Source organism: Hakea prostrata, chromosome 5 (assembly GCF_041222555.1).
Source record: "Hakea prostrata isolate BN-2017 chromosome 5, UWA_Hpros_2, whole genome shotgun sequence".
In the NCBI taxonomy this organism is placed as follows: Eukaryota; Viridiplantae; Streptophyta; class Magnoliopsida; order Proteales; family Proteaceae; genus Hakea; species Hakea prostrata.
The window spans coordinates 4958042-4978482 of NC_142604.1; the positions used below are offsets into that span (position 1 = coordinate 4958042).

The 20441-nt window shown below is 38.5% G+C and overlaps 1 protein-coding gene and 2 pseudogenes across 1 annotated transcript; all 3 read left to right on the top strand.

The window, feature by feature from the left end:
• The first annotated feature begins 3983 nt into the window (after window positions 1-3983).
• On the top strand, window positions 3984-11372 carry LOC149014581 (squamosa promoter-binding-like protein 14). The gene is given in 11 exon segments (XM_089155464.1): window positions 3984-5615; window positions 5928-6121; window positions 6210-7051; window positions 7142-7216; window positions 7301-7408; window positions 7495-7612; window positions 7820-7955; window positions 8049-8193; window positions 8753-9227; window positions 9230-9345; window positions 10299-11372. Coding segments are annotated over 11 exon segments (3246 nt in total). The 5' UTR covers window positions 3984-5013; the 3' UTR covers window positions 10734-11372.
• Window positions 11373-13657: 2285 nt separating this feature from the next.
• On the top strand, window positions 13658-14453 carry LOC149014582 (uncharacterized; annotated as a pseudogene).
• A 2648-nt stretch (window positions 14454-17101) lies between these two features.
• Window positions 17102-18208, top strand: LOC149014583 (protein VACUOLELESS GAMETOPHYTES-like; annotated as a pseudogene).
• Window positions 18209-20441: the final 2233 nt, after the last annotated feature.

Consider the following 20441-nt stretch of genomic DNA (forward strand, 5'->3'; position numbering starts at 1 on the left):
ATAAGCTTCTGCCAGCGATTACCTGAAATAATGATAATCGCAGAATCTCGTTAGGAGGAACACGTAGGAATGAATGATATTCATATTCCCCTGCTGTCACTGTAGAGAGGCGCGTGGGTTGACGCGAATGGGTGAGATCAAAGAGGGTGATAGGCAAGCTGTCGTCCTCTGCAGCAGAGAGTACGGGCCACGCAGAGTGAACGTGACGAGAGTTGATGAGGAGAGGAGAAATGGAGAATCATACATTCATACGAGACCAGATTCACTTCCTGCATGCTTTGCTGGCACCACCAAGTGGTCTAGTTAGTACGATGCCCAGACTATGACGGGTTAGGTTAGGTTCCAACCTTATAGGGTGGTCCCTGCATGCATGTCACTTAACGGTGCGCCGGTGTTCTTACATTATTATAATTTACAATAATACGGAGGGGGTTCTATGAAAAGATAATGTGAATCAAGGGTGTTCGTATAAAAAAATAATGGAATGGTGTTATTTTTCCAGATAAACAATAACACACAAAAGATTTTTTGACCTTTTTCTCTCTCTCCTCTCTCTTCAATAAATTAAGATTAATTCTTGGAATCTCTTCAATTTTCTCATCTCTCTTCTGTGCTTGGGGAAGTAAATCCCTATGCCATAACTCTGTGGAAATTCTCTTTCACTCTCTCTCATTCTCTTTCTCTTTGCTAATAGTGCGAGAAATTTTTCAATTTTCTCATTGTATTGAAAATGATTTTTTTGTTTTTTCCCTTCTTCGTTCTCTTCTTCTTCCGATGATATTTGATATGTATTTTTACTTAGCTTAATTCTTGAGATTTAATTTTGTTAAGGATTTGATGTATGATAATGTATTTTGACCATTGGTATTGGTTTAAGATCGATAAGTTTTATAGTTTTGGAACTAATTGGATGTCTAAAATGAAAATATAGTTTTGAAAATATAATTCTTTTTTGACGTAGGATGAGTGCATTGTGACTTTGGATGTAAATCATCAAAAGAAGGAAAGAGGATTCCACTATAACACCCCCCCTCCCCCCAAAAAAAGAAGACGTTACACTTGATAAAAAGTTATTTTGACTAAAAGTTATGGAGCAAATTACATATATGTATTCTCTGGATTTGGGATCAACTAACATTATTATCTTTGAAATGAATTATTTTGTAGAAGATGATTTGGCTTTTAACAATAAGACTTTTAAATTGTCTTCTTTTTTTTGGGGGGGGGGGGGTAAACGGGAATTTTAAATTGTCAAACCTCAAATTTAATTTTTTTTGCATGGATTTAAAAAGAACTTATCAAAGAAGTTACTGCCATTGTCCTCCGCTGCTCATGAAAAGGAAAACTCAGCATGAAAATGACTAATAAATAAGTCGATAGAAGATGATGTCGAAGAGAGGGACAAGACCCCTTGTAGAGAATACCATGACAAAACACAACAATTGCAACCTATTATCACCCATGGAGACCCCATCACTCCCCAATGATGCGCACTTTTTTTTTCCCTTCTCCATATTTTGGGGGGTGGGGTTGGGTTTGGTAAACCTATCATTGTTCTCAAGATCAGCAATGTGGTTGTGTTGGCAGTAGAAACTGTGATTTCATCAAGATCTATTAGATGGCACGATAAGAGTCAGTTTTTGATGTATCTCTGTCAAAATGGCCAACCTAATCTTTGCCAGGCTTTCATAAACAACAAAAATAAATAAAAGAGAGAGAAAGAGGTTTGGGTTGATGCCAAGTGAAGAAGAATAAAATTTGAAGCATGTGTGAAGAACAATGGCAAAATTATTACTTTGAAAACTTATTTAGTTACTATCATTTAATTCCATTTTTTAATAATAAATAGTTTGATTGATTTTTTTTTTGGGTGAAAGGCAAATTCTCTCATCAACAGGTCTTTGTCCTAGGCTACGTTAGACATTGTGCTCTATTTTAACAAACCCAAACAAACAAAATAAAAATAATAAATAAATAAGTCCCTCAAGATGCCTGATATCATTTTTCTGTCTAAATTTTAATTAGGTACACTCTTTAGTACAGAAAACAGAAAATAGTTTTTTTTTTGGGCAAGCGAAAACAGAAAAATAGTTGAAACCCTCAAATAGTCTAAATGTCTAAGTGCATGATTTACACTCTCATATATCTTTTTTTATTTTTTTTAACAATTATATCATTTGACATTTAGTTATTTGGACATGATTTGTAGCGATTTTTCAAGGGTGATAAAATAGAAATTTCGACCCTTGCAGAAGGTTGCCAATGCAAGGGTTGGTTGAGTGGTAAAGATCCATACTTCACCAGTGGAGAGGTCTTGGGTTTGACCATTGCAGATAGCATTACATTTCAAGTATTAAATAAACACTCATACAAAAAAAAAAAAAATTCCGTTTAAGCAAAAAAAAAAAAGACAAGATAAAAATTTTCATGTGTTTCACGTTTGATTATAAATAAAAGTCCTCAAAATATAGAAAATTATTGTTTAAAAAAATAACTAATAATTAAATTTTCTAATAAGAGAAATTAAAACATTTTATTGCTGACATATATATTAACTAACGTCGAATGATCCCTTTATTTTATTTGAATTAGTTAAATGAGGAAAGTTAGAACTAATTACCGAAGAGTCTGGAGATTTCAAATATCTAGAGATTTTAAATCTATTTGGTTAACCGAATATGCGGAATGAAATCTGTGGATTCATTTGTGATTTTTGTGAATACTCAAATGTATAGTATTTTTATAATAGGGATGAAATCTCTAGATTTCACCCCATACCCATAAATTTATAGATTCACGTTTTTAATGTGAAAAATGAATTTATAGATTTCATGAATTTATAAATTTTCACAACTAAACGAGTATAAATTTTGCATTATATGAATCCAAAGATTTCAAATTTCTAAATTCATGTAACCAAACAGGCCCTTAATGAATCGATAAAGGGCCCAAGGAGTGTTAAAATAAATTAGAAAATTCTAAAATTTTCTCATATTCAAAAAGAAAAGAGTCTTATCTAATCACGTAACTTAGTATTCAAATACATGTTCAAAAAAATATCACATTCATCTGTCAATTTTTATGCCTTGGGCGTTTATATTGCCTTTTGCATTGTGAGTGATACAACAACCTAGGGAAAAATATTTTATTCTTAACTCATAAAAAGTTGTTTTAATGAACAAACTCATCTTTTTTCAGTCTCCTTCACTTCCTCCAACTGGAATGCTTGTTCCATGGAATTTTTTATTTAACGAAAGACAAGTACAATACTGTTTGGATTTATCAAAAATTTTCTGATCATTTCCATAAACCATAGTTGAGAAAGAACTTATGAATCCAAGAGCATAGATGTCAAATTGTAACTAACAACCATTAATTTGAGTGAATAAAACCAATGAAGGTTTGCATAACCAGTAATGAATGGTACTTTTTGACGAAAAGATTAACTTTTGACGAAAGTATTGTAAGTTCGGAATTCCCAAAAGAAAATAAAAAAAAAGAAGAAAAGAGAGGAGAAATGGATATCATGAGATAATTTACCCATTTTGACAAAAGAAAAAAAGAAATTTACCTAATTAAAACCAAATAAATATATTTTATTAATTTTTTTTTTAAAAAATTTTTTGGTAATTAAAAATAAAATTTGAGTTAATGGTTCGATTTCGATTTATGCCTGGCCTGCTTCATCGTGAATAAAACTATAAAAGTATCAAATCGAATCAAACCTGTTTGGCTAGTGTGGTAGGTGGACCCCACAAGTCGTACTCTGGTGATGAAGCCCTTATCCCCCTATCCCCTATCCAAGAGGCACAAATGCCAACTTACGTCGGTAGCGGGCAGGCAACAACTGTGATTAGTAGTAGGTGGACCCCATCGTACGGACAATCTGACAGATCGTACGCTCCGGGAAGCGCGTGATCTCCTCATTAAGTTTTCCCGCCACTGACATCGCGACATGGCAGCGCGCGACTCCCTCCCACTTTATTGATTTTCCTTCCCGCCATTGACTTCACGAGGGATTTATGACAAATCTATTCGGCCGGAGCGGTGGAGGGGTATGGAAGTAATTTCCGCCGTTCCGGAACGAGGTAACAAGAGGACTTTGTGGCACGAATTCATGGAATTCATGGGAAAGTGAAGGAAAAGTATTAACACTCGCTTTGGGGGCTTTGGAGGTAAACCATTTTATCTGCAACTGTTACTTCCGGCGAAATTATTCGTGTGAAGAATTTCACGATTCTTCTCGTGTTCTACGATTCTGTCTGTGGTGTGAGCTGTAACTTCTTCTGTTTCTTTCTCTTTTTCTGGATTTTGGACGGCCATTTCAAGAAAACACCTTATTTTGAAGGATATTCATCGATTTGTCCATCTGAGTAAAGAAAAATTATTGCAAAACTGAAGATACAAAACCCTAACTAGTAAAAATGGAGGAACTAGTTTTTTAGTGTATCTGCTGTGTATGGATCTGAGGAATTGGGTACTTTTGACGTTTTCTTCTCTTTCATTGATGAGTTCTATGTTCTGGCATGGTGGTGGAGAAACAACACTTGTTCCGGCGGCTCTGTTGTGGTGTGACTCCAACTCGGATTTGTTCCAACGTTAGAACGGATTTGATTTTTCATGGCTTTCGGTGTTCCGACGTCTTATGAGATCAGGATTCGAGGCAGGACAAATTTTACGGTGAAAGAGAAGATCTAGAGGTCCGTAAAGGAATGAAATTCATTTAATCTGGATAGAACATCCATCCTGGTCCAGTAGTTGCTTGCAGTGAAAGGTTTGAAGTAGTGGTATCAGATTCCGGAGTCTGCTAGCCAATTGTTCGGCCAACTGAGGAGATAGTTTTCTAAAAGCAACAAAGTTGAGTCACATAAACTGGCTCTTCTGTTCGAATGATTTTTTCCCCCAATGATGTCAAATTCTCTCTGTTGTAGATTTAGGCTGCTGTAATTGGAGTCTGAATCCGTCGATTGGAGTTTGCCGGACTTTTTTTTTTTCCAGAGTCACCGTTGAGGAATGGAAGACGTTGGTGCGCAAGTGGCACACCCTATGGTCTTTCACCAGGCACTGCAAGTGCCTTCGATTTTGAGGAAGCGTGATCTGCCATGGCAAAACACAGCTCTTAACTATCAAGCACACCAGCTATTCAATTCCAATTCGCAGCATGGAAAGGGTGAGGGGAGCCCCATGGTTAATTCTAATTCCCAACCGGCGAAAGGTGGTGATTGGAGCCCTATGGTTTGGGGCTGGGATAGTTCGAAGTTCCTAGCCAAGCCCTCGGAAGCAGAAGTTCTTCATTTGGGGTCATCTGTAGTGGAATCAGGAAGGACAAAGGATTTGGAAGGGACTCTCCAAGTTTCGAAGAAGGGCACTGTTCATGACGATGGTGAGAAACTCACTTTAAAACTCGGTGAATCTACGCCGAGACCCAACAAACGAGTCCGATCTGGTTCTCCTGGTGCCGGCAGCTACCCAATGTGTCAAGTGGATGATTGTAGAGCAGATCTATCAAATGCAAAGGATTATCACCGGCGACATAAGGTATGTGAGCTTCACAGCAAGACCATCAAAGCACTCGTGGGGAAGCAGATGCAGAGGTTCTGCCAGCAGTGTAGCAGGTGAATAGTTCTTCGTCGTTCAGATTGTTTTAGTTTTATTTTTGTTGCTGCCCCTATTCTCAGAAAGACTTAGGCCTGAGAAGTCCCTTGTTTTCCAGCTCTGCAGTTATAGTTACTCAATTAGAGTAGCCATCAGGCCTGGGCCGATCCATTTGCTACCTTCCTTCTAGCCATGTCGACTTCCTGTTGTTACTTGCTTTATTTCTCCCCTTTATTACCAGCCTTTGTTTTGGTTTATCAAATTTCTGGACTTGGTTGATGTTGAATTTTGAAAATTAGATACTATGTTGAAATTGGTTTCACCTTCTGCAGATTTCATCTTCTTTCTGAATTTGACGAGGGGAAGAGAAGCTGTAGGCGGAGGCTGGCTGGCCACAACCGGAGAAGAAGGAAAACGCAACCAGATGATGTTTCCTCACGGTTGATGGTGCCTGGAAGTAGGGAAAATGGTGGCAATGGGAATCTAGATGTTGTCAATTTGTTAACCATTTTAACTCGTCTCCAAGGTGAGGAAATCCTTTTTTCCATTAGGAGCGTCTTGAAGGTTTTGTTCACGAATAGATTTTCTATTGATACTCATGAATGAAACTGCAGGTAATAATATGGATATTGATAAAAGTGCAAATAGCCCACCAGTGCGCGACAAAGACAGGCTCATCCAAATTATTAGCAAGATTAATAATTCGTTACCTGTTGCTGCTAACTCTGCCTCGTGGTCACAACCTGAAAGTTTTGACCTAAACGTTTCACAACCGGCTCCATCAGACCACCCTAACAAAAATAGTTGTGATATGCCGCCTTCATCAACCTCGGATTTGCTTACAGTACTTTCAGCTGCATTAGCAGCATCTCCTCCTGATAGTGTTGGGATTACATCTCGCAGAAGCAGCCATGGCAGTGATGATGATAAAGCTAAATTTAACTGCATTGACAACCATGCTAGTGTCACCTCACAGAAAGAATCAACCTCTGGATTCCCATTGATTGGAGAGAGGAGTAATAGTGACTTCCGGTCTCCAATTGAGGTTTCGGATTGCCAGATTCAAGAGTCTCAACCAAATTTAACATTCCAGCTTTTTAACTCCTCTCTTGAGGGTGATAGCCCACAAAAACTGGAATCATCTAGAAAATATTTCTCCTCTGACAGCAGTAATCCCATGGAAGAGAGGTCGCTTTCATCATCACCTGTTGTGCACAAACTATTCCCTCTGCAGACGAGAACAGGAAACATGAAACATGAGAGAGCATCAATCAGTATTGAAGACAATAGTACAGTTGAGGCCAGCAGTACCCGTGGTCGGAGCTCTGCACTAGAGCTCTTTAAAGGGACAAATGGAAGAGTTGAAAATGGTTCAGTTCAAATTCTGCCATACCGAGCAGGCTACACATCTTCTGGATCTGACCAGTCACCTTCTAGTTCAAATTCTGATGCTCAAGTAAGTCTGTACCCTCGGCTAATTGGTAAAATGCTTTAAGCACATATCAATGTCTTGAAGAAAACGTGAATTCATTTTGTCCCACTGTAGGATCGTACTGGACGGATTGCTTTTAAATTATTTGATAAAGATCCTAGTGATTTTCCTGCGACCCTGCGCACACAGGTAAGTAATGGCTATTTTGGGTTTTGTATGCTCATCAATTTGCAAGTAAAAGTTCAATGTTGCTCAATGCTTTGTGTGTTTCAGATATATGATTGGCTTTCTCACTGCCCTGCCGAAATGGAGAGCTACATTAGGCCCGGTTGTGTGGTTCTCGCACTATATGCTTCAATGCATTCTACTGCCTGGGATCAAGTGAGGGAATTGTGCCTTACAGAAATAAGTACTTGAATTTTAATATTTAGTTCTGACCAGTGGCAGGTTTTATTTGCAATTTGCAGCTCCAAGAAGACCTTTTGCTGCGGGTCAATTCACTGATACAGGATCCTGATTCTGATTTCTGGAGGAGTGGAAGGTTTCTGGTTCACATGGACAGGCAGTTAATATCACATAAAGATGGTGAGTGTATTAATTGGTTGTGAGATTCTCATGATATGATGTAGTTAAGGACATGCGTTTTGTTTTTCTTTAATGATATCTTATCACTGCACAAGAAAGGGAAACAGTTCCTGCCTGAGTAGGTTACTGTCACCGTAGGGAGTCCTGTTAGTTCTTCACTAATGTAGCAAGAAGTTTTCTTTTGATGGCTCTTGCAATAACCTTCAGGAAAAGTACGTCTTTGCAAATCTTGGAGAACATGGAGTGCTCCTGAGCTAGTCTCTGTGTCTCCGTTGGCAATCGTTGGTGGGAAGCAGACATCTCTTGTGTTGAAGGGTCGAAATCTGACTGTTCCAGGCACCAAGTAAGTGGTTTTGCTATTGCTGTGCAGTGATGTGAGAATTGCCATCTCTAACAAGAAATTATTTATAGGAAAACTATTTCTATCTCTGTGCAGAATCCATTGCACGTATATGGGAGGATACATATCAAAGGAAATTTCTGGATTGTCCTGTGAGGGCATCGTTTATGATGACTCAAGCTTGGAAAGTTTTACATTTCCTGGAGGAGCTCCTGGTGTTCTAGGCCGCTGTTTCATAGAGGTATCATAATTCATAAAGATTGGGTTGGGTGGTTTGATAGAAATAGAGTATTATAAATTGGGTGAAGGTTCCAGTATACCTGGACCTGATTGCCATTGAATCAGCATGCCCTACTTCGCAGGGTGGAAGGGTGATCTAGCAATTCTGACTATTGGGGATATCTACTATATGATGTGGATTAGTCTTGTGTCGAATTTCAGATCCAACAAATTCCATATCCTCCTGTACATGGTTATGCCACTTATTTATGTCCATGCTCTCCTTCATGGTCCCATACTCCCTCTTGGTTTGCCAGATTCTTCAAATTTTCCTTTTGCAGCTTGCTCAACTAAGATTAGGTTGGAACTTAACATGTAAGCTGGTACTTACTCTGTGTACAGAATTTCAGACCCATATGAGGTGATAGTTCTATAGGGTGTGATAGGAAGCCAACAGGAATTGTAGGCATTGGCAAGACTGCATTTCACTGATTAATTTTATCTTTCACATTCATTAGTTCTTGTTTCTTTTTAATTTGTGGGAATCAGACGTGGCTGATGCCTGTGAGTTGTATTTCCAGGTTGAGAATTGTTTCAAAGGGAACTGCTTTCCTATTATCATTGCTGATGATACTATCTGTCAAGAATTGAAAGTTCTTGAGTCTGAATTTGACGAAAGCACTAGAATGGTTTGTGTGTCAGAACAGCTTCAGGATTTTGCACATCCAAGATCTAGGGAGGATATTCTGCACTTCTTAAACGAACTTGGATGGGTTTTCCAAGGGAGGAGTATTCCTTTGAGGTCTGAAAATCTGGATTCCTCATATGTGCGGTTCAAGTATCTTTTCACCTTCTCGGTTGACAGGGGTTTGTGTGCTCTCGTTAAGACTCTTCTGGACATCCTTGTGGAGAAATACTCGGGGAGGGAGGGACTATTGAGAGAGTGTGTAGAAGCTCTCTCTGAGATTCACCTACTAAACAGGGCTGTGAAGAGGAATTGCAAGAACATGGTTAAATTGCTGGTCCATTATTCGTTAACCACCAGTAATGCATCCAAAAATACGTTTTCCCACCTAATTTGGCTGGACCGGGTGGTATCACACCTCTGCATTTGGCTGCTTCAATGAAAGATTCTGAGGATTTGGTTGATGCTTTGACAAATGACCCACAAGAGGTAACCTTATTTTTCTGCATATTCCCTTCATTTGATAGATCTGTCAGTTTGGGCCATGTGACACTTGGGACTTCTTTAAGGCCGTAGTTTGGGCCTTAAAGAAATGAAACAGTACACTACTACATCACATTTTTTTGCCCGGGGGAGGGTGTTTGGAAGGTTTGGTAACAAAAGAAAATTCTTACTCTAAAATTTTGAATCATATTTTGAGATTGATGCAATTTCCAATGTCTGTTTTTTAAAAAAGTCTCACCAAAATTGCAAGAAAAGACAAAAACACTGATGTAGAGATGTTTTCAATCATGAATGTTTCAGATGTCTAGTGTTCCTATTTTCTCAGTCATAATTGCCTTCTTTAACCATTGCGTTAACCGAATTTCAATTAAATCATTGGTTAATCTCACACTAGACTGGAGCCTTCCTCTCTGTTTTGTTTGTTTTTTCAGTGATTTTTTCTCTTTTTTTCTTGTTGCAACCTAACAGCCAGAATTTATAATTTATTTTTCATTTATTTTCTAGGCATCCAAACACAGCTTTAGTTTTTTTTTAGTAAGAAACCTCATTTCGTCATTATGTTTATTGATCTCGATTCCCCCCCCCCCCCCAAAAAAAAAAAAATCCCAAAGATGGGTTTTTTTTTTGGTAAACAAAGATGGGTATTTTAATTCCATGCAATGTGGGGGGGGGGGGGGTGTGTTTCTTTCTCTTTTCCTGGTAGTGTTGGGGGGTTGGTTTTGGTTTGCTTGGGTGGGTTTGGTGAGAATTATGATGACATTCATGACATTCACCTTTAGAGTAATAACATGGTCAAATCACTGTTTCATTGATGGGTGAAGGAGATTTTCTGTGTTTATTTTTCATTTTTAGTATGGCTGTTAATGTAAGGTTTTGATTAATCCCCCAAAGCTTACTAGTTAAGTTTTAACGCCTTTTTCTGGATTGAATTTTTGTAGATTGGATTGAACTGCTGGGCTTCATTAAAGGACTCAAATGGACAGTCTCCATATGTATGTGCCTTGATGAGGAACAACCACTCATACAATAGGATAGTTGCTCAGAAGCTTGCTGACAGAAAACATGGTCAAGTCACTATAGCAGTTGGGAATGAGCTGTCCTTAGACAAGTCATGGATGGTGGCCAAGCAGGCTGAGAGGCAAGGGATAGTGTCATCTCGCAGGCAGCAGTCTTGTAACAGGTGTGTCGCTTTGGAGACGAGATTCAAGAAGCGAATAGCAGGTGCGCAAGGGTTGATTCAGCGGCCCTACGTCCATTCAATGATGGCTGTTGCAGCAGTGTGTGTTTGTGTATGTGTTTTATTCCGTTGTCTCCCTGACGTTGGATCTGTTGCTCCCTTCAAGTGGGAGAACTTGCAGTATGGTCCATTGTAGGCCGCTAACTAGAAGAAAGGAGGGAATAAGTTCCTGAAACCTTTTACTGGTAAAGTGACCGTGGGAAGAGACCTGCTGGAATTCTGTCGGGTCAGTTTTCTGATTCTGTCCAATGGGTTCTTGTGGGTCTTGTTTGCCTTTTAGCTCCCTTTTTATTGTGGATGTATGGTTGGATTCCTTATCCTCTGAAAAGGGTGTTTCTGTGGGGATTAACCCTGAACCCCTGAATTGCTGATTTGGCATTAGCGTGAGTGAAGCAATGTCAATAGGAATAGGGGTTGCATAAAACTTAAAAGGCGGCATCAGGGAGACTTCCTTTCCCCTGCCTTTCTAAATGAACAGAGATGCGAATTCGAATTCCTATAGGGAAGCACCCGCACCCAGGGTGGGACCATGGTGCAAGGATGCCAGGGATGCAAATTGTTTTAGATTTCTTTGAAGTTAACCCTTTTTTTCCCCTTCTTTTGGGCGGTGCGGGGGATAGTGTTGGTTTAAGATTATTATATTCTGGTCATAAAGACTTATTTGTAAGTATGACCATATTTCCTCTTTTGCTTTTTAAATTTGTAAATTCGCAATTCTGGGTGTAGATTCTGTAGAAGCATATGTAGTAGATAAGCTATGCAGATAATGGAAGGGTATATTGATTTTCTGGATCTAAGCATTGTGAAACAATTTGATTCCACACCTCTTAAGACATTTTCGGCTAAAACAATTCCATTGTCCGGCCCCTCATAGCCAGGACCCGGATCTGCGGGTGGTCTTGCAGCGGTTCTCGAAATTGGAATTGGCTGCTCATTGGGTTCGGCTCCTCTGTAGGAAAAATATCTCTTAGGAAGTGTCCAGTGAGCTCTGAAAATGCTGGACAATACCAATTTAATAGCTGAGGTTAAATTTTCTTTTTTGCCCCAAAGTGAATCCGCAAGGTTAAAGTTGAATCCAAACCTGATTTGGGTTTCATCTTCCTCCTTCGTAGCTTGTAAGAGAAACACATTTACAGTTTTAATGATGAATTAGGGGAGATAAGGATTTAAGTTTGATCTTCCCCCTTCCTTTCAAAACGACTTTAGGTCGTCATCTTGCAAGAAGAGAAACATACAGTTACTGTTACCGCTAAATTACTGATTTGGATTTGGACCCACTTCAAATTCTTCAAAGAATCGGTTCCTTTTAGGGATTTCTTCCTTAATGCGGAGGATTAGTTCAGGTTTGGCTAGACTAGCTTGGGCACCATTATATATAGTTTAAATCAGAATTAGTAAGAACCAAAAATCTAAACAAGTGCCAAATAAGAAAAAGGTATACGGATGGAATAAATGTGGCTCAAATATAGTTATGGAAAATGTAGAAAAGCTACGAATAGAACAAATTTAGTCCATAAGGGTGGTTTCAGCTCAAGTAACATGGAAAAGAACTGAATGAATTTAGAGGTTTCAGTCTAGAAAAATCCCATTTTCGCTACTTTTATTTCTTGCGGTGTTTTCTCACCAGTCGTACAGTTTCACCCAAATCGAAGAAGTTGCACCAGTGGGTAAAGGCTCTTCCAACTTGTTAGGATTAGTATGATCAATCGCACAGTGTTGAATAGACAATAAGGAACAAGAAGTCACAGATTTTACCCGGATTTACTTCAATGTGAGGCAACGTCTAGCCATAGATTTTCACTATTTTCTTCTCAAAACAACTACATCAGATGTTTTGTTACAAGAATATATATATCCTTCAAGTCCAAACTGTGAAGAAACTTCAAGGCCTAAAGAAATGTATCATATGTCATCAACAACACAATGTAAAATATGAGCCAATACTCAACACATCTGTGAGAACGATAAAACTCCATCTCTAGTACTGGTGTTCCTCATAAATGAATCTGAGAGTCTGACAGTGCAGTGGCAAGACGTAGCTGCAGAGATGGTTTGAGAAGAGGGGAGTGGGCGGGTGGATCTCAACCCGAAAGTGGATGGGAGAATTAAAGAATAAAAGAAAGAAAAAAAAAACCAAACATTCTCGACCATTCGATCTGAATATGCCACATGGCATACTTTAAAGATATGCACTGTAGTGCACCGCAAGATCCTTTCACAGCATACGGCTTTTAATCCCAATGCGTTATCGCGAATTCGAGTCAATTTCTAGTCCGTGGTTGTCAGAACTTGTTCTTGACATCTTGTGCACAAAGAAGCTTAGCTTGCTTTCTCTAACGAAGTTTTACCGAAAAAATCAGGAAACTTGATAGTGATATCAACTGAACTGGGTCGACCTCAAGTCAACGATATAGTTTCGAAGAAGCATCCGAGAAGCATCGTGTTTGGATGGCTCAGCCTTGAGATTTCCACGCCAACCATCCTCCTTTATTCATAGAAACTTACTGCTGACTACTAGAAAACAGAACCGACAATAGACCATTAAAGCTGTCTCTACAAAAGACTCTACAAAAGAAAGAAGAAAGAAGAGACAGATGGGGTTTACAATTAGGATTGTACGTAAAAGAGGAGGAAGAAGTAGAAGAAAGCAGAAAAACCCATGAAAACAAGTGGATTTCTAGACGTAACTCCATCCCCAGGTTGAAATTCCAAAGACATTGCTGTAGTTGTATTCTTATATACAAAACTAGGGACTTAGTTATAACCAAGGAAAATCGAAACAAGAACCCACTCATAAAAACGAACAGACATGCCACCTGGCAAAATCGTAGAAGAAGAAGTAGAATGAATGAAACAAAAATGAGGAACACGACTACCTGCTACCTGAAAGTTGGGAAGAAAGTTCTGTATGGGCCTATCGGGTATAAACCGCGGCAACCTCCTTTCGCAAGACACGCGTGAGAGGTGCAAAAACTACGCTACCTTCCTTTTCTTGCAAGAAGTTTATCGCCTATAAATTATTAAGTAGGAAATGGGAAATTAAACCTTACCACAAACGATCAGAAACAGAGCCAAAACAGAGTACCTAACGAAAAGTTTACCATGAAGATCGATAGCAAGGAAATGAAAGTGGATGGGGAAATCTCCCACGCAAGTCATCCACAACACATGCTGAAGCTCCAGAACACACGAGACCTCTTCATGTGTGATGGGTGCAAAGAACTGGGCATCGGCCTCAGATATGAATGCGAGCAGTGCAATTTCGACCTGCACAAGACATGCGCCATGGGGCCTCCAGACATCACCCATCCCTTATTCGGGGAATGTGAATTCAGGTTGCATCTGAGCCCACCTGGCAATGCCGCCAGGGTATGCGATGCTTGCATGGACGATGTGCTAGGTCTTGTGTACCACTGTAAACGGCGCGGTTTCGATCTCCACCCATGTTGTGCCAACCTCCCACAAGTCCTACACGATGGGGAACGAAATTTGTACCTGTGTCACAAGATGTCTGGGTCTTGTGGTAGTTGTGGCGTCCAGAGGACGTGGTTGGTCTTACAGGTCTGAATGCAAGAAGTACAACTATCATGTGTCTTGCGTGAAGAAGATGTTAATGGAGAATTTGAAAGATAAGACTCAAGATGGTATTGACGAGAACATACAGGTGATGACCTTGCAAGTGAGAAACCCAAAAGTTGAAGGCACCTTGCAGAGGCACCAAGGGGGGAAAGCTGGGAAGGTTTGGAAATATTGCAAGAATATAGCCATTGCCGCAGTTAGTGTTATAGTTGCAGCAATTCTGGGAGATCCTGCTGGTATGATTATTGCTGTTGTTGGGGCTTTGAGGTCGAAATGAGGGGAAACAGCAATTTGCACAAATTCTTTTAATTTATTCTGCACTTCCCCTGTTTGCTAGTTCACCTTTTTTTCCCCCTTGATAATAAAGAGCAAAATATATTACGATTAAACAGAGTTACAAATGGTGTGGGCATTTGAGATCTCTTTAGATTAGAGCATTTGTTTTGTGGGATTTAAATGTACGAAAGATGGTTTCATGAGCTTTTAGAAAAATATTAGCCCAAAAGTGGTGTTAATCGCAGGGCCGAGTCTTTCGTGGAACTGGAAGGAAATGGAGAGCTAACTCCAGGTTGCATCATATTTCTTGTAGTCTAATATTCGTGTTTTGTTTCAGTGCTGCGCGGTACTGAGCTGCCTATATAGTCTGGACCTGCCTATATAGTCCGGATCCATTTTGTTTTTGTTTTCTTTTTTCTTCTTTCAGGGGTGTAGTTCAAAAGATTAAAATAAAATAAAAGAAAATAAAAATGGGTGGTCAAGATTTATCCGGACCACTAAAGCAAATATTGCTAATATTCATTGCTATTGCTTGTTCTTGTCCCCCTCTTATTGCCATCGGCAATGCTTCAATTTTATGATCATTTCTAATGTTGCCTATAATAGAATAACATAGCTTTCCATTGCACGCTATAAACACACTCGATGCACTATTTAGTTGATAAAACTATAATCTCTAATTGAAAAGATGTCACAGTTCGGATGTCCATGTAGACATGCGGCATATGTAATAATCCACATCTTCTACACATGTGACTATTGAGAGAGTGTGTAGAAGCTCTCTCTGAGATTCACTTACTAAACAGGGCTGTGAAGAGGAATTGCAAGAACATGGTTAAATTGCTGGTCCAGTAATGCATCCAAAAGTATGTTTTCCCACCTAATTTGGCTGCTCCGGGTGGTATCACCTCTGCATTTGGCTGCTTCAATGAAGGATTCTGAGGATTTGGTTGATGCTTTGACAAATGACCCACAAGAGGTAACCTGATTTTGCTGCATTTTCCCTTCATTTGATAGATCTGTTAGAAAACAAAAGAAATAGTATACTAGTACATCACATTTTTTTCCTGGGGGGAGCGGTTTGTTTGGAAGGTTTAGTAACAGAAAGAAAATTCTTACCCTAAATTTTGAATCATATATTGAGATTGATGCAATTTCCAATGTCTGTTTCTTAAAAAAAGTCTCACCAAAATTGCAAGGAAAGACAAAAACACTGATGTAGAGATGTTTTCAATCATGGATGTTTCAGATGTCTAGTTTCCTATTTTCTCAGTCATAACTGCCTTCTTTAACCGTTGTGTTAACCGAATTTCAGTTAAATCACTAGTTGATCTCACAGTCTAGAGCCTTCCACTCTGTTTTGTTTGTTTTTTTCAGTGATTTTTTCTCTTATCTTTTTCTTGTTGCAACCTAACAGCCAGAATTTATAATTTCTTTTTCATCTATTTTCTAGGCATCCAAACACAGCTTTAGTTTTATTTAGTAAGAAACTTCATTTTCTAATTATGTTTATCGATCCAGTTTCTGTATTCAACCATGAAAAAAAACCCAAAGATGGTATTTTAATCCCATGCAATTGGGGGCAGGTGTACCTTTTTTTGGGTGGGTGGGTTCGGGGGGGGGGGGTTTGGTGAGAATTATGATGACATTCACCTGAGTATAATAATATGGTCAAATCACTGTTTCATTGATGGATGAAGGAGAGTGTATTTTTTATTTTTCATATGGCTGTTAGTGTAAGGTTTTGATTAATTTCTCAAAGCATACTAGTTAATGTTTGCTTTAGATTTTTTGTTTTGTTTAAAGTTATGTTTTCTTTTTAATACTTTCGGTGGTTCAAGATTACTCTATTAATGTTCTTTTTTTGGTAAACATATTGTTATAGGTGTAAATGAATAACTGAAATCTGCTTTTAAACTTGCGTTCACATTCATTTAGTGGTATTCTAATTTGTCCGATTACTAATATGATGTTGATATAGTATACATTTTTCCTACTAATTACAAATATGATGCAAATATACTATACCCCTTTCTTAGCTTATCGGTCTCAACTAAGTTATTTATTTGGAATTTTTTTAGTTGAAAAATGTGATTATTTTTTAATTTTTTATTATCCGTCTCAATTAAGTTGATAAATTCCTAAAATTCAAACTTAGTTCTCACAAATAAAATAGTGAAGATCTCAACAAGTTGTCAGTGAGTTGTATTCAATCTGTATTTATACTAAGTCAGGTTCTGAAGCTCAAATGGAAAACTGCATACATCAGGGATTATGATGCTCTAAGAAATGGAAAAATATATTAATTTTCTGGATCTAGCCTTTTTGAAACAATTTGATTCCCCTGGCCGGGTTCACATTGTGCACAATTTCCCTCCCTGCAATTTCTCTGTGATTTCCTCTCTCCTTTCATATACGAAATCCAAAAAATCTCTGAAGTCCTATTGTTTTTAACTTGTCCCTACTCATCAACGGTGTTGTGTTCTAGCCTTCTAGGTAATTAATACATTCAACCCTTTCTTATATCCCCAAATAGTTAAGAAATTCAAATTATATTGACATTCAAATTTATAAAAGTAGTTATACGTTTCAGAAAATGATAAGATAGGAAATTAATTTCAATTTTCAACTGGATTCACATAGGGGTGTATGGATAATGCAAATCTACTCTTATTCTCTTCACAGAAACAAAGAAAACCATCACGTTGGTGATTATAAACCCAAAATTGTAAACCTCAGAAAGTCACTAAAAACTAGAACCAACGACCAAAAAGGAAAATTGATGTATGGCGGTGGAAACCCGATAACAACTGAAGTGGAAGTCAACATGATAGTTTCGAAGAAGCATCATGTTTGAACTCAGCCTTGGGCTTTCCACGCGACCATCTTCCTTTAATTTGTTAAAGGAAGAATGGGAAAATCTTCCACCCAAGTCATCCAGAACACATGCTGAACCTCCAGAACACACAAGACCTTTTCAGGTGTGATGGGTGCAAACAACTGGGCATCGGCCTCAAATACGAATGCGAGCAGTGCAATTTCGACCTGCACAAGACATGCGCCAGGGGGCCTTCAGACATCACCCATCCCTTCTTTGGGAAATGTGAATTCAGGTTGTATCAGCGCCCACCTGGTCATGTCGCCAGGGTATGCGATGCTTGCAAGGAGGATGTGCTAGGTTTTGTGTACCACTGTAACCGGTGTGGTTTCGATCTCCACCCATGCTGTGCCAACCTCCCACAAGTCCTAGACGATGGGGAACGAAATTTGTACCTGTGTCACAAGATGTCTAGGTCTTGTAATAGCTGTGGCGTCAAAGGACGGGGTTGGTCTTACAGATCTGGATGGAAGGAGTACAACTATCATGTGTCATGCATGCGTGAAGGAGATGTTAATGGAGAATTGGAAAGCTAAGCATCAAGATGATATTGAGGAGAACCAACAGGTGATGGCCTTGCAGGTGATCAGAATGCCAAAAGTTGAAGGCATCTTGCAGAGGCACGAAAGGGGGAAAGCTGGGAAGGTTTGGAAATATTGCAAGAATATAGCCATTGCCGCAGTTCGTGTTATAGTGGCTACAATTCTGGGAGACCCTACTGGTATGTTTATTGCTGTTGTTGGGGCTTTCATGTCCAACTGAGGGGAAACAGCAATTTGTAGAGATCCTCTTGACTTATTCTGGCAAATAAGTACGTAGTTGTTTTGGATACTAGAGTGAGGATGGTTTGTCTTTTTCATTTTTGCCAAATCAGTGATGCTTTGTCTGATGTGTGATGCATGTATAGAAGCTGTGTAAATACTGAGCCTAGATCCTTTTCATTTATAATGATGTATGTGAAAAGCCAATCACATAGATTCTCATTCATGAGATTCGGAGTGGTGATTTTATCCTATCTCATTGCATCAGGATAGGATTCGGACTTTCGATATCCCGTAAATAGTTCTATCAATGAAATGTTGGGTTTCACTGCATATACCTATAATTTTGATTGTATTTATAGCTGAAACGGTTTTTGGGTTAATTATTTGTAAAGAAGTAGAATTGTGATTTATGGGATTAGAGTTCTGGCCTTCTGGGTTTCTCAATTACTAGTCTGTAGGATAATCTAGGTAACAAAGTGCAAGTGAAGAGTAATACTTTAAAAAGTGTGAAAGTTGTGAGGTTTTCAAGATATAGTGAAATATTTTTCTTTTGAGGTGGGCATAGACCATCTTTCCGAACCATTTTTCTTTTTTTTTTTACAATTGTGACTATGATTTTTGGTTGTATTCTTTTTTATGATTGTGTATCCATCCCAACATAAAATACTCAGTAAGTTGTACTTGGGGTCTCAAGTATATAAATGATGCCAAGGAATGCAAAAGGCCATGTTCTTTGGTTGCCTAGTTTAGCCCCCATGAAGTAATTTCACCTCTCTAAAACAATAAGCAACAAGTGTACAATGCAATTAGAGCATATAAAATTTGGACCTAACTAACTGAAATAAGGAATGGAAAAGTCCATGCTGCGTATCTTGACAGAAAATGAGGGCTTTCCTTTTAGTTTATATTAGAGACTAATTTACAATTCAAATTTTCTCTATCTCTCATTAAAAAAGAGAGTTGGATTGAATATGTCATATTGTGATGAATCTAATGAGCTGAAATTTTTTATCTTTTCTCTCCATGTAAATAAAGTACTTAGACTCCATAAAAGATACACTCTGAAACCCTTTGTTTTAAATTAATATATTTTGTTTCATCTCTCCATGGATCCGAAGCCTATTTATATATATATATATATCCTTGTAACCCAATACTTCGACTAATAATGTCTTCTCAGTTTCCACAAGATTTCAATTTCAAAACCAAGTTGGGCATCGAGTTCGATATTATATATCGATCTCTTGAAACCGAGCCGACTGCCCAAAGCCAAACCCATCAAATTGTCTTTAAGGGTATGGGGGGGGGGGACTAAAAAAAAATTTGTCAGGTCTGTAGCCGGTGAGACATTTTGTCAAGAGATTCTGGATTTCATATACCAAAACTTTAGCCTTCTTTTTTTTGGAATTATAATCTCACATCGACTTATACACGTGTTCTTGTTATACATTGAGATATGTGATGGTACCCCAAATGGGATTTCATGGGGGCAGCGGATTGAGTGGTTAGACTGTTCAACTGGGTCAACATCAAATCGTCAAAGCAGAATCCAAGCTCTGATGTATTTGGTGAAGATGTGCAAAGTACTCCACAACAAACAAAAGAGAGGAAATGCCTGTGGAAGAACTTAATTTTGGATAATTTGCCGATAGAGAATCGATTCGCTTCTTTATTGTAGATGAAGCTTCCATATGTTCATCTGTTTTTGGTGTTGGCTAAAGCTTCCACATGTTCAATAATCCAGAATGTTGCTACCTTTCCCCTAGTATTTCAAATTCTTTGTCTTGCTTTACTTCAACGGTCCCAATTTAATTTCCACGCGTAACTCCTTAACTCCTTTAGATCAGTTTTCTTGGGTCCAGGTGAACTGTCAAAGTCATCTTGTTCTCTAATTCTCTGTGTCACCTGTAAAGAAAAAGATAAAGCCAATGGTAATATAGAATCTTTATTACTATTTGACCATGAAGTAGGCCAATAGCTCCCCATCAAGAAGCTTTGGCTTTCTCAATCTTAGGGGTCGATCGGCAGACAGTTTAATTTGCAGCATTAACCAATAGGTTTTAAGCTGTTGGTCACCTTCCTTCTCTCTGAATTTGATGGGTTTAAGATTAAGTTACAAATTGGAAGCCAAGCTAATTTATATGTGGAAACTGATGCGTTTTAGTCCAGAGAAAATTAGACACACTGATCAACACTAATTCTTGCTCAATTAGGAAGAAAGTTTGATCAACTAGGGCTAGTCTCAAATAGACTCCCTGTCTCCTTTTTGTCCTTAGATTCCAAGGATGGTAAATTGAAATCCTTTACCCAACCTTACTACAAGTACTCCTTTATTGATTTATTCCTT